The sequence below is a fragment of the Pan troglodytes genome, chromosome 21, assembly GCF_028858775.2.
Source record: "Pan troglodytes isolate AG18354 chromosome 21, NHGRI_mPanTro3-v2.0_pri, whole genome shotgun sequence".
Lineage (NCBI taxonomy): Eukaryota > Metazoa > Chordata > Mammalia > Primates > Hominidae > Pan > Pan troglodytes.
In genome coordinates, this window is record NC_072419.2 from 69,995,390 (window position 1) to 70,009,431 (window position 14,042).

Below are 14,042 nucleotides of genomic sequence, written 5' to 3' on the forward strand. Positions count from 1 at the left end.
TCAGGTGCTAGGGATCAAGAGAAGTAGCCCTCTCTGGGACCTCCAGAGTCTTTCATGTGGGTGGGGTAGGACCCACCCAGTCAGGCTCAGAGCACTGCAATGCCTCACACTCATTGTGACTCTGGCCAGGCCCTCTCAGAGCCTCTGTGTCCTCATCTGGAGCACAGGGACCAGGTGTGTGGAAGCCCGTGGCATAGTGCCAGGAACACAGTAGATGTGCACAGTGTGCACTAGCAGGAACACACAACAGGGGTACTGACTGTCAGCACCTAGGCAGGCACACGCAATGGGGTACTGACTGTCAGCCATACTGACTGTCAGCGTGCTAGCAGGCATACACAACAGCTGTACTGACAGCACACTAGCAGGCACATGCCATAGGTGTACTGACTCTCAGTGCACTGGCAGGCACACGCAATAGGAGTAATGACAGCATGCTGGCAGGCACACAATAGGTGTACTGACTGTTTGCCCCAATATAGTGCCAGGTCTTGGAGCAGATTTTGACTTCTCACCAAGATCAAATGCAGAAAGTGCACGAGCATTTCAAAGATGTTTTTCACATGCACGTTAGTGCTAGTTAAAAAAATGTTTTGACTGGGTGCAGTGGCTCACAACTGTAATCCCAACACTTTGGGGGGCCGAGGTGGGCAGATCACCTGAGGTCAGGAGTTTGAGACCAGCCTGGCCAACATGGTGAAACCCCATCTATCCTAAAAATACAAAAATTAGCCAGGTGTGGTGGCAGGTGCCTGTAATCTCAGCTACTTTGGAGGCTGAAGCAGGAGAATCACTTCAATCCAGGAGGCAGAGGTTGCAGTGAGCCGAGATCCCACCACTGCACTCCAGCCTGGGCAACAATAGCAAGACTCCACCTCAAAAAAAAAAAAAAATGTTTTTCATAAAGTGTGACTTTTATCAGACCTCTGCATTCTTGAAATTAACTGTGGCTTGGCTGGGCGTGGTGGCCCACACCTGTAATCTTAACACTTTGGGAGGCTGAGGTGGGCAGATCACGAGGTCAGGAGTTCAAGACCAGCCTGACCAACATGATGAAACCCCATCTCTACTAAAAATACAAAAATTAGCCGGGCGTGGTGGCATGCGCCTGTAATCCCAGCTACTCAGGAGGCTGAGGCAGGAGAATCGCTTGAACCCAGGAGGTGGAGGTTGCAGGGAGCCGAGATCGCACCACTCTATTCCAGCCTGGGCGACAGAGCAAGACTCTGTCTCAAAAAAAAAAAAAAAAAAAGAAAGAAAGAAAGAAATTAACTCTAGCTCCTAGAAGGAGCCCTATATCTCAGCAGGACACTCAGTCATTCAACAGACATCTGTCAAGCACCTGCTGTATGCTGGAGCTGTGGCTACATCAGCAATTAGAGGAGGAGGGCAGGGGTACAGGAGTTCCTGACCACCCCAGGCCAGCATGCTCCTATAGCAGCTGGCAAGGAGCAGATGACTCAGACTTCAGCTCAGTCCACAGGACAGCCTTTTCTGGCCACTGCTCTCAGGAGATGAGATGTGTGGCTGCAAAAGGTAAACTCCTGGCTCCTGAGCAGGCTCTGGGCAATCTGCTCAACACTCTGTGCCTCACTTTCTCACCCAGAAAGTGTGGACAATGAGAGGACTTATCTGGCTGGGCGCGGTGGCTCACGCCTGTAATCCCAGCACTTTGGGAGGCCGAGGCGGGTGGATCACCTGAGGTCAGGAGTTCAAGACCTGCCTGGCCAACACGGTCAAGCTCCATCTCTACTAAAAATATAAAAAATTAGCCGGGCTTAGTGGTGCACACCTGTAATCCCAGCTACTTGAGAGGCTGAGGCAGGAGAATCACTTGAACCCAGGAGGTGGAGGTTGCAGTGAGCCAAGATTGTGCCACTGCATTCCAGCCTGGGCAAAAAGAGCCAAAACTCTGTCTCAAAGAAAAAAGAATCATGGCAGAAGGTGAAGTCTATGTTAGTCCCAGTTCCCAGGTCTTACCTGGCGGCAGGAGAAAGAGAGAGAGAAGGGGAAACTGCCACTTTTAAACCATTGGGTCTCCTGAGCACTCACTGTCAGAACAGCCTGGAGGAAACTGACCCCATGATCCAACCACCTCCCTCCAGGTCCCTCCCTCCACACGTGGGGATTACAATTCGAGGTGAGACTTGGGTGGAGACACAGAGCCGAACCATATCAGCACGTATGGGGGGCACCGAAACTTGTGCTTGGTGCCCATTCATTCAACAAGTGTGTGTGGCTGGTCTCCTCATCTTCAACTCCCTGCCGAGTCTCAGATAGGCAGGCTGCAGTTCCTTCACCAGAACAGGCACATGGGGCTGGGTGCCAGTGAGTGCTGGGGCTTCTCCGAGCACTATCTCACACCCATGAGCATGGGCACGCATGGCATTCGCATGTGCCGTCAGTGGACATTAAACACAGCCATGAAGAAGCCACGAAGAAGTGCTGCCTGCCGGCCGTGCGCGGTCACGCAGCGCCAACTTCCTCCTGGGGCCTTCTGGGGCATGGGAGCTGGGGCCGCCTGAGACAAACATCCGTGACGCTGGGCTGACCCCACAGAACGGTGCGGGCCTCGCTCTTGGAGTCAGCCCTGCTGCCAGCCAGTGCCGGGTGCTGGGGACTCAGGGAGGCCCGCCGGGACCACTGCGGGACAGTGAGCCGAGCAGAAGCTGGAACGCAGGAGAGGAAGGAGAGGGGGCGGTCAGGGCTCTCAGGAGCCGGGTCCTGGGCAAGGCGCAGCCGTTTTCAAATTTTCAGGAAAGCGGTCGGCTCACACTCGAGCAGTAAAAAGATGCCTCTGGGGAGGAGGCCCGTGCAGCTCTCCGGGCAATGGTGGTGGCTCGGCCTAGAGAGGCGGTAGTGGAACGCAGACCCTGGTGGGGGAATGACATCAAGGGAGGAGACGGGCGGGACCCCAGATTTCTGCCTGTGGGCGATCGAAGTGAGGTTCACTGGCCAGCGGAGCCGGACACAGAACGCGCAAAACGCCGCGTAGGCCTGGAGGAGCCGAAGAGCAGGCGGACCCCTTCCGCGGAGGCACAGTTTCCGCCGGGAGCACAAAGCAACGGACCGGAAGTGGGGGGCGGAAGTGCAGTGGGCTCAGCGCCGACTGCGCGCCTCTGCCCGCGAAAACTCTGAGCTGGCTGACAGCTGGGGACGGGTGGCGGCCCTCGACTGGAGTCGGTTGAGTTCCTGAGGGCCCCCGGTTCTGGAAGGTTCGCCGCGGAGACAAGTGAGCAGTGAGTCGCAGTGACCCTACAAGTGGTTCTTTTACCCGAGCGGCTCGTAGGCGCGTTGCGGTTTTTCGAAACTACAGCTCCCGGCAGGCCCCATGGCGCCCTCGGAGCCGCGGGTCGGCGGATTGGCCGCGCTGCATTTTGGGACCTGTAGTTTCCTGCGCTCGTGGGCGCTGGCGCCGCGGCGTTGGCTGAAACCTTGACCAGGGCTGGAGGGAAGGGCCGATATTCAGTGTGTCCGCGTCTGGTCTGTTAGTCCCAGTTCCCAGGCAGGATTGAGGCTTAGAGAAGTTGAGTGATTTGCTGAGGGCTGCACGGGTTGGCATCCCGGCATGCTCTTTCGCTACTTTGGCTGCATCTGGTTGCCCACCCGGGCGGGATGGGGAATGGACTCCAGCCAGCCAGGAGGGCAGAGGGCTGGAGAGGCAGGGCCGGAGGTTCAGACCCTCCGCTCTGACGTTGCGCCTGGTGAGGCCGGGAGGGGTGCCGCTTGCCTCTTCAGCCCTCACGCTCTTGTGGAAGTCGCGGAATTACTGCAGGCGGAACTTGCAGCACTGTGGGCGTCTTTTCCAGAGAAGGACGGAGTTGTGGGGCGGGAGGATAAGGCAAGGCCCAGCCACTTCGCATCTTCGCCCCGCCAGCTCCTTAAGATGGGATATACCAGGGTTGCCCTCCAACCCTCTCCGCAGGAGGGACTGATGGAAACGCCTGAGAAAGTGGCCCGGTACCCACAAAGGCTGTCTACAAACAGAGTCTTACTGTCTTTCCCAGGTCTGTGCCATAGGGATTCTCGAAGAGAACAGCGTTGTGTCCCAGTGCACATGCTCGCATCGCTTACCAGGAGTGCCTGAGACCCTAAGATGTTCGGAGTGGTTTTTTCGCACAGACCCGAATAGCCTGCCGCTCAGCCACGCTCTGTGCCCTTCTGAGAACAGGCTGATATGCCCAAGATAGTCCTGAATGGTGTGACCGTAGACTTCCCTTTCCAGCCCTACAAATGCCAACAGGAGTACATGACCAAGGTCCTGGAATGTCTGCAGCAGGTAGAGCACAGGCCCCGAGGAAAGGACTGCGGGTGGGTGGAGCTTCAGCCAGGACGAGGTGTGCTTCCCTCTCCCGGCCCATTCCAGCCAGGCCCCTCCGGGCCAGAGGCAGCGTCTGTCATAAAAAGGGCTGGTGTTCCAGGTGGGGTCGGAGAGAGGATTGACAAGTAAAAACGATCGTCCTTTGAAGGGGGCCAGCCCCTCCACACCTGTGGGTATTTCTCATCAGGCGGGACGAGAGACTGAGAAAATGAGTAAGACAGAGAGACAAAGTATAGAGAGAAAAGTGGGCCTAGGGGACCGGCGCTCAGCATGCGGAGGACCTGCACCGGCACTGATCTCTGAGTTTCCTCAGTATTTATTAATTACTATTTTCACTATCTCAGCAAGAGGAATGCGGCAGGAGAGCAAGGTGATAGTGGGGAGAAGGTCAGCAAGAAAACGTGAGCAAAGGAATCTGGGTCACAAACAAGTTCAAGGGAAGGTACTATGCCTGGATGTGCATGTAGGCTAGTTTTATGCTTTTCTCCACCCAAACATCTCGGTGGAGTAAAGAGTAACAGAGCAGCATTGCTGCCAACATGTCTCGCCTCCTGCCACAGGGCGGCTTTTCTCCTATCTCAGAATTGAACAAATGTACAATCGGGTTTTATACCGAGACATTCAGTTCCCAGGGGCAGGCAGGAGACAGTGGCCTTCCTCTATCTCGACTGCAAGAGGCTTTCCTCTTTTACTAATCCTCAGCACAGACCCTTCACGGGTGTTGGGCTGGGGGACGGTCAGGTCTTTCCCATCCCACGAGGCCATATTTCAGACTATCACATGGAGAGAAACCTTGGGCAATACCCGGCTTTCCAGGGCAGAGGTCCCTGCGGCTTTCCGCAGTGCATCGTGCCCCTGGTTTATCGAGACTGGAGAATGGCGATGACTTTTACCAAGCATACTGCCTGTAAACATATTGTTAACAAGGGACGTCCTGCACAGCCCTAGATCCCTTAAACCTTGATTCCATACAACACATGTTTCTGTGAGCTCAAGGTTGGGGCAAAGTTACAGATTAACAGCATCTTAGGGCAGAGCAATTGTTCAGGGTACAGGTCAAAATGGAGTGTCTTATGTCTTCCCTTTCTACATAGACACAGTAACAGTCTGATCTCTCTTTTCCCTACAGTCCTTGAGGGTGACAGACTTAGGAGTGCCTTCGGGGCCTCTCTGAGGAGCAGCTGGTATTCACGGGTCAGGAGGAAGCATTTCCATTAGAGGGGCAGCCGGTGGCCAGCCTCACTTGGAAGGTCTTTGAACCTCGGGGGTGCAGGGAGGTGGCAGTGGCGCAGGTTGCCTTCTCCTGGGTTCCTTGAGGTGCCTTCTTGTACCCGGCTCACACCCTTCCCCTCCCTGAGTTTCCTGCTCAGGTTCCCGTCTGAGAGCTCGTATGTAGGACATCAGATAGGACAGCATAAATGTTTGGATCCAGAAACGCAGAACAGTTTCCTATTTTGAGACTTGACACCTAATTAGTCATCTTACTATTTAAGCTGAAAAATAGTGTTGCGTTTTGGGTAACGTTCTGCAAATCGTTTGCTAATGGCGGCTGAGTTGCTTCACGCTCTTTAGGGCAAGAGTGGGACTTGCCTGCGGACTTCTCTGCGGTCCCACAGGGCTCTCGCCACCTGGCAGTGGCCTCTGCATCTGCAAGGAGCTGCCCGCTGGCTGCCGAAGCTTGTCTCAGGGCAGCTTGTGTGGCCTTGCCTCTTCCTGGCTTCCCCGTAACCCTTGCTCCGAACTCCGTTCAGAAGGTGAATGGCATCCTGGAGAGCCCTACGGGTACAGGGAAGACGCTGTGCCTGTTGTGCACCACGCTGGCCTGGCGAGAACACCTCCGAGATGGCATCTCTGCCCGCAAGATTGCCGAGAGGGCGCAAGGAGAGCTTTTCCCGGATCGGGCCTTGTCATCCTGGGGCAACGCTGCTGCTGCTGCTGGAGACCCCATAGGTGACCCTAGTTCCCAGGCCTCTCCTGGCCTCCTGTGGGGATGGTTGGCAAGGGATGGCGCTGAGGGTGGGGTGGGCCCATGGGGACTCCTGCCATCTCTCAAGCAGAACTCAAGGAGAATTTTGTAGCTGCTGTATAATTTCTTGCCATCGTGGGTGTAAACCTAGGGTTGGGCTTTTTTGCTGAATTAGGGCACGGCAGATGCCCACTTCACCCATTTTTGATAAACCAGTATCTGGGTGTCAGATTCTTGGCTGTCTGCAGGGCCGAGTTAGCCGAATGCCACCTGCCTTTGATACGTGAGCACGTTGTCTGAGAACCATGACTTCTGTGCTTGCTTGTGTCTGGTCAGCTTGCTACACGGACATCCCAAAGATCATTTACGCCTCCCGGACCCACTCGCAACTCACGCAAGTCATCAATGAGCTTCGGAACACCTCCTACCGGTGGGTCAGACGAGTTTACACCTGTCTCGGGGTCCTCAAGAGAACCAGCTTGGCATGGTGCTGGGTCCACAGCCCATGCTGTGCTGTGGTGGAGGGTGGTGGTCTTTCTAGACGCTCCCCCGAAGTGTGCAGTGCGCTGGTGCCCAGGGGTGGGGTGTGGCCCGGGCTGTCTCCAATGCCCATTACTTGTGAGGAAGCAGCTTTGCATCTGTGTGCTGACCTTGGGCGGGCGTCCTGAGCTCCTTGCAGGTGCTGTTGTAGCAGCTGTGCGGTAGGTCAGGGCTGGCCCCCAGTGCAGCTTTGCACATGAAGTAGGAGGAGGCCCTGCTGCTTGTCAGAGCCCAGCAGAGTCTTGGTGTTCTGTCGGGTTCCTGTGGCCGGGCCAGTGGCAGGGTGCTGTGGGCGCTGTCGAATCTCCTCCCTCTGTCCAGTCCCCCCGCTCGCCTTCTAGCTCCCTCCTACGCCTGGGCCACGTTCCTGCGCCTGGGCCACGTTTCAGTTACGCTCGCTTCCTCTGGCCGCCGAGGCTCCTGCGTGTCTCCATACGGCTCACGCTGCAGGGCCACGCTGTGGGTGTTGGAGACAGCTCCTCCTCGACCCACGGTGCTCTCCCCCACCAGGCCTAAGGTGTGTGTGCTGGGCTCCCGGGAGCAGCTGTGCATCCATCCTGAGGTGAAGAAACAAGAGAGTAACCATCTACAGGTAGGCTCCTGGGCTCCCACTCCGGCTCAGTGTCCGACAGGCGAGTGCTGCTGGGTGTCCAGAGCCCCAGGCTGTGCTCCCGCTGGGCTAGGGTTTGAAGTTCACTGGGGGACTGCAGGGGAGGACCTGGTGGGGGTGGGGACTGGCTGGGGTCCTTTCTTGGCCGTGCTTCAGCTGCGCACTCTGCCCTTCCTCCCACAGATCCACTTGTGCCGTAAGAAGGTGGCAAGTCGCTCCTGTCATTTCTACAACAACGTAGAAGGTGCAAGCAGCTCGGTGGGACCAGGGTTGGGTTGGAGTGTGTGCAGCCCCTTAGGGTGGAGCTCACTGGTGTCACAGCCTGGTTGTGCTTGCTCGGTGGGGCGGCCAGTGCGGCCATGTACCTGGGCCCTGTCTTCTGACTCGGGGCCACCCATGTTAGTCTTCTGTGTGGAAGAGCTCACACAGTGGTCTGAGACAGCCAGCCGGCAAGACTGCCTCTGGCTGGTGCCTGGGGCCTTGGATTTTGGGAAGGCTCCCTCCATTTCCTGATGAGAGGGGCCCCCTGCACCTAACCTGCTGGTGCAAACAGTAGGGGTTTCGCTGAACACCGGCTTTCTCTTCGGGGACTTTGTTGCTTGCCCAGCAGCAGGTGCTCCAGTGACCGGCCCTCATACCGTCTTGGGAGGGTGTCCTGGAAGCCGTGTCTGGCCTCCCGCGACCCTGCCCTGTGTGTCTTTTTCCTGTGCTGACCTTGCTGCGGAAAATTACGGCCCTGAGTGTGACTCCAGGCTGAGTCCTGTGGGTCCAACACGGGAGGCCTTGGGGCCTCTTCTGGAGACGGGATGTGAGTGACAGGAGCCGGCCGGGGCAGCTTGCCTTGTGACTGCACGTGGCCACAGCCTGTGAGGGCCGGGGGTGCTTCTCCACCCACGTGGCTGCCCCTCGGGTATGTCAAGGGCTTCTGGGGCTCATCACGGGGTCCTAGAGACAGTGGCAGGGTGCACCCCCGTCGGCTGCCCTTACAGTTTCTGTGACCTGAGGGTGGCATCTGTGCAGTCGGCGCGGTCTTTGCTTCTGTGGGATCAGGGTTCCCTCTGTTTCCTGCCTCAGTTGGGGCTCAAGCCTCAGGTGAGGTGGCCCCGGAGCACTCAGAAGGCATCGGCGGTCCTGTGGGCTGCTTTCTGCACTCATGTTTGCTGAGTGCTCAGTGTGCCAGGACTGAGGACCCTGAAGCTGCTCTTGTATTTAGGGCAGCACTCCCCTGGCAGAGACTGAGCCGGGTGGTCCCGCATGACCCACTGCCAGGCGTTTCTGGGCCCTGGCCCTTGGAGGGACAGGGTGGGCGGAACATGGGCCTGCAGGGAGGCTCCCGCTTACTGGAGGCATGTGCTGTGTTGCTGGAGACATCCTCTGTGTTGCTTCTTGTTCGCTGTGGTTTTTGGTCTGGTGGCACCAAGGGCCCTCAGTCATCTTGATGTGTGGTTGTCCAGGCCTTTTTGGTGGTCCTAAGAAGGGGCTCTGCCTCTGTGCCCCCAGGTTCCCTGACAGGAGCTGCCGGCTCGTCCCGGTGATGCCTGTGGGACGTGACTCTGGGACGGGGGGTTGGGCAGATGTGCTGTTGGAAATTCTCAAGCAGGCGTCATTTCCGAGGTCCTCACCTGGATTTCCAGGACAGGAGTGCCTGCTGGGTGTCCCCAGTCCCATGCAGCGGGGGTCCTTGGGATAGCATGGAACGCTGAGCATGGGCCTGGCCGGCCGTGGTCCTGGACAAGGGCAGTGCCCCGGTGGCTGCTGGGCCTGGGACCTGGTGGGGACGCTGGGCCTGGGACCTGGTGGGGACGCTGGGCCTGGTACCTGGTGGGGATGCTGGGCCTGGGACCTGGTGGGGAGGCCTCTGACTGCCTCCTGGTGCTGCTTCCGTCCGTGTTAGGCCTCTGGGTATTGGGGCCCCCATCTGTCTCCTCCTCCAGGCCTGTGGACTCAGACCAGGAAGACACAGGCCAGCCCCTCCCTGTCCCCCTTGGCTTGGGCTCTCACTGCCCGACCTGGCAGGAGGTTGCCTAGCCGTGAACCTTCGCATCCTGTCTGCCACCCGGACAGGCTGTGAGGGGGTGTCTGCAGCACCTGCACCGGCCTGGGCATCTTTAGAGTGGGCTGCAGCTCCCGGAGGGGTCTGAGAGGAAGGGAGGCAGGTATTTTGGGCGAATGAGGAGACAGCTGGAGAGCTGGCACCCTTCCTGGCCTGCGTCCTGTGAGGACTCTGGTTGGGGACAGCAAGCTTGGGGTCAGCCTGGGGCAGAGCCTCTGGGACGGCCCCGCCCCTCGTCCCCCTTCCCCTCGCAGCTCCTGTCCTCGTCCCGCCCTCAGCTTTCTGCCAGGCAAGGTTTGGCAAGTGCCGCTGTGCGGCAGTGCCTGCTGATTGGCTGGTCTGTTGCTATGGTGCTGCCCAGGGGTGTGCTTTTCCTCCCCTGCCTTCCCTGCTATCCCTGGGAGTATCTGGGGTTGGGTCATCGCTGGTGTGTGTGAGTGTGTGTGTGTGTATGTGCACGTGTGCGTGTGTGTGCGCTTCTGGCCTCTGCAGCTGAGTCCTGGCCCTCGGGGGGCCTGGCACCTCCTGGGGACAGGCACAAAGCAGCCATGATGGAGTCGGGAGCTGGGGGAGGCCCCATTGCCCCATGTGGCTGCCCTGAGACTCTGGGGTGCTTGTTAGAAGAGGTGTCTGGTTCTGTCTGTGTTTAAGCAGCTCCCTAAGGAATTCTTGTGGTTCCAGTTTGGGGGGCCTGTACTGTAGAGGCAAGGGAGGGGCAGGACATCCCCCAGACTCTGACTTCTGAAGCCTTTTCTGCCCGGGGCCTCTCCGCCAGTACAGGCAGTGTCCTTTGCCAGGGCTGCCATGCTGCAGAGGGGAGTGGGCCACCGTTTAGCCCAGGAAAACCTGGCTCTCCCTTAGCTGGAAGTTCTGGGCCTGTTGTGGTTGGCAGGGAAGCTGAGTGACGGTGCTAATCACAGGGGCACCTGCAGGGGTTTGTGGGAGATGCCTCTGTGGGCTGGGGCGATAGGCTGAGGGGCTGATCTTCCCTGCCCTGAGGAGGGCTGAGTGTAGCTGCCACTCCTGTCCTGTCTTGGGCTGTCTCGGAGAGGATGCGTAGAACCCTCGGGATCCTGCTGGCCTCCATCTGGTCCACCCTGAACCTCAGGCCTTCTGTGGGCAGAGGAGGGTTCCCTCGGGATCACTCGGGTGGGGGCCTCTCTTGGGCACCTGAGACCCTCAGTGGGTGCTTTGTGGCGCGTTCACGGTTGGTGGGGGATGCCCAGCCCTGCCCGCTGTGTAGGAGCCGTTCTGTCCTGGGCATCCCCCTGTGGTCTGGGACTTAGTGGACCCTGAGGGTGTGTGTTTACCCCTGCCTCACACCTGCAGAAAAAAGCCTGGAGCAGGAGCTGGCCAGCCCCATCCTGGACATCGAGGACTTGGTCAAGAGCGGAAGCAAGCACAGGTGAGACCCCTCAGTGAGGCCACGACCACTGTCCTTCCATGGCCCAGCTCTCCTGTGACCTGTGGAGGCCCGGATATATTTCTTCACTTTTCTTTGTTCTTTTTTAAATTATGAAACTAACCACCATTCAGTACGAAAAGGTTTAAGCAGCTCTGAGAAAGATAGAGTAAAAAATTGTCTCCCTCTTCCCTGGCCCTCAGCCATCCCCGGTGGCCACCGTGGAGTGTGGACGGAGCCCTGCAGGCCTGTGTCTGTGCGGAAGCACGCGCAGTTTTGTCTGCACAGACTGTCCTGCAGTTGGCTGTTTTCACTCAGCGTTGTGGGTATAGCTTCCCATGCTGGTGCTGGCAGCTCGGCCTTGTTCTTTTGAGGACAGCAGATGTCTCCTATGTCTACCTCTTATAGCTTCAGAGATTCAAGTTATAATAAAGCTTTTCTTATATTGAGGGGGAACCTCCCCCCGCCTTTTTTTTGAGACAGGGTCTCGCTCTGCTGCCCAGGCTGCAGTGCAGTGTCGCAATCTTGGCTCACTGCAGCCTCAGCCTCCCAGGCTCAAGCGATTTTCCCACCTCAGCCTCCCAAGTAGCTGGGACTGCAGGCATGCACCACCATGCCTGGTTAATTTTTGTATTTTTTGTACAGACAGGGTCTCACTCTGTTGCTCAGGCCGGTCTCCTGAGCTCAAGAGTTCCACCCGCCTCAGCCTCCCAAAGTGCTGGGATTACAGGTGTGAGACTCCATGCCTGGCCAGCTGTTTTTTTTTTTTTTTTTTTTTGAGACGGAGTCTTGCTCTGTCGCCCAGGCTGGAGTGCAGTGGTGCGATCTCCGCTCACTGCAAGCTCCGCCTCCCGGGTTCACGCCATTCTCCTGCCTCAGCCTCCCAAGTAGCTGGGACTACAGGCGCCCGCCACCACGTCTGGCTAATTTTCTGTATTTTTAGTAGAGACGGGGTTTCACCGTGTTAGCCAGGATGGTCTCGATCTCCTGACCTTGTGATCCGCCCGCCTCGGCCTCCCAAAGTGCTGGGATTACAGGAGTGAGCCACCGCGCCCGGCCCAGCTCTGCTTTTTCTTAGTGGTTCTGCGTTGTGTTTGTTTCTATCCAGGAATAGGGTTGGTTTTACTTTTCCATCGAGTTTTTAAAGAGATGACGATTTACATGGTCGGAAACTCACGAGGACTCCCCATCCCTTGGTCGGAAACTCACGTGGACTCCCATCCATCCCAGGCAGCAGCTTCCCACCTGGGCCCTACTTGCAGGACGAGGGCTCCTTCCGGGTCAGAAGACATGGCGGCCTCGGGGCACCGTCCCCTGCATGGGGCGCTCACAGGATCTTCTCCTCTCTCCTTCCCAGGGTGTGCCCTTACTACCTGTCCCGGAACCTGAAGCAGCAAGCCGACATCATCTTCATGCCGTACAATTACTTGTTGGATGCCAAGGTGGGGGCTCAGTCCCGTAGCTGACGACTCCTGATGTCCAGGGGTGTCCCTGGGCTTGGGAACAGCTGTCCGAGCCTTTGCTGCTTCAGGGCCTTAGATCAGCAGGCCTGGGTGGGAGGACTCACCTCTGTCACTGGGCAGGGGCTCAACCTGGCCAGACACACTTGTGAGCAGCCCCAGGCCACAGGTCAGTTTTCTGAGCAGTCTGGGAGTGGGCAGGCTGGTGGGAGTGAGGAGAGACCTCCAGGCTGTGGTCCGTAGGCCAGTGCCCGCTCTTGATCCTGACAGCTCAGGTTCTCTCCTTCACGTCAGGCCACGGGAGGCACCGAGAACGCAGGAAGCCCACTGACTCCCCTCTTCCCAGCGCGTGCCCGGCCCCACACTCACTCCCCCTCCCAGCATGTGCCTGGCTTCACACTCACTCCCCTCTTCCCAGTGCATGCCCGGCCCCACACTCACTCCCCCCGCAGCATGTGCCTGGCCTGACACTCACTCCCCTCCTCCCAGTGTGTGCCCGGCCCCACTCCCTTCCGCCCCGTGTGCCCAGCCCCACGCTCACTCCCCCCGCCAGCATGTGCCCGGCCCCACACTCACTCCCCTCCTCCCAGTGTGTGCCCGGCCCTGCTGCCCTCCTCCCCATGTGCCCTGCTTTTGTGCCCCACACTTTTTATTTAGTGCAGGTGGGATCACACGCCACGGGTCAATGGTTTGTGTGTTCACGTGACGATGGTGTGGTGACGTTTCCAGATCCTGTCGTTGGTTCGCTCATTCTCGGGGTGTATATTTATTGAGAGCTCATCATGCTGGGTGCTATTCCAGGCATAGCAAGACTGGCTTCACTCACATGGAGCTTTGATTCTAGTGGTGGGGACAGGTGGACAGCAAAAGAGTAAGCACGTGAGCTGACGATACTGAAGGGATTAGAGCAGAGGGAGGAGGCGGAGACAGAGCCAAGCGGGCCCAAGTGCGATGTCGGCGGGAGGTGGGGACCGAGCCAAGCGGGCCCAAATGCGATGTCGGCGGGAGGTGGGGAATGCTGGTGGGTCTGAGGGGAGCCTCAGCAGGTGCAGCAGAGCAAGGAAAGAGGTGAGTGGGGGTGGCTGGGGGGCCGACTCCTGGGAAGCTGTAGCAGAACCCCACAGAGAGCTGGTGAGGTTTGCCGTGGTTGTGGGTGACTCGGTGCTTTGAGCCCTGGCTGCCCCTGGGAACCATCCGGAGAGCTTCTAACCCAACCAGGCCCCTCCCTGGGACAGTTATATCACAGCTGGTAAGCCGAGTCTAACACTTTCACGGAAACGCAGAAGATCTAAAACAGCAAGATGACTGTGAAGAAGAACAGAGCTGGAGGACTCACCTCGCTGGTTTCAAGACTCCCCTAAAGCTGCAGGAGTGGAGGTGGAGACGGCCCAGCTCAGGCACAGGCCTGCAGGCCATGGAGAAGGCAGCAAGCTCAAGCTGACCCACACGCATGTGGTCATTGTTTTTTTTTTCAGTTGGAATCTCACTCTGTCACCCAGGTTGGAGTGCAGTGGCACCATCTCGGCTCACTGCAGCCCCCGCCCCTGGGTTCTAGCGATTCTCCCGCATCAGCCTCCCGAGTAGCTGGGATTACAGGCATGCGCCACCATGCCTGGCCCATGGTGATTGTTTTTTGACAAACACGCCAATTTAATTGAGAGAGGAAATGAAGGTTGATTTCTGGTTTTCT

The 14,042-nt window shown here is 57.9% G+C and overlaps 1 protein-coding gene across 24 annotated transcripts in view; it reads left to right on the forward strand.

Annotated features, from left to right (window-relative positions):
- Nucleotides 1–3,038: 3,038 nt before the first annotated feature.
- RTEL1 (regulator of telomere elongation helicase 1) overlaps nt 3,039–14,042 on the forward strand; it is a 40,525-nt gene continuing 29,521 nt past the window's right edge. For 15 of the 24 annotated variants that reach the window (XR_010154166.1, XR_010154167.1, XR_001715146.4 and 12 more), the window contains exons 1-8: nt 3,064–3,239; nt 4,008–4,279; nt 6,073–6,271; nt 6,624–6,717; nt 7,338–7,419; nt 7,621–7,681; nt 10,820–10,895; nt 12,250–12,334. Coding sequence is in view for 16 of the 24 variants with exons in the window: in XM_054674488.2 (XP_054530463.1) it covers nt 4,178–4,279; nt 6,073–6,271; nt 6,624–6,717; nt 7,338–7,419; nt 7,621–7,681; nt 10,820–10,895; nt 12,250–12,334 (699 nt within the window). In the remaining 8 variants the exon portion in view is untranslated. Of the gene's footprint in view, nt 3,240–3,396; nt 3,527–4,007; nt 4,280–6,072; nt 6,272–6,623; nt 6,718–7,337; nt 7,420–7,620; nt 8,348–10,819; nt 10,896–12,249; nt 12,335–14,042 lie in introns of those variants that run through there. The other 9 variants (XR_010154170.1, XM_016947119.3, XM_054674489.2 and 6 more) reach the window with 6 other exon arrangements.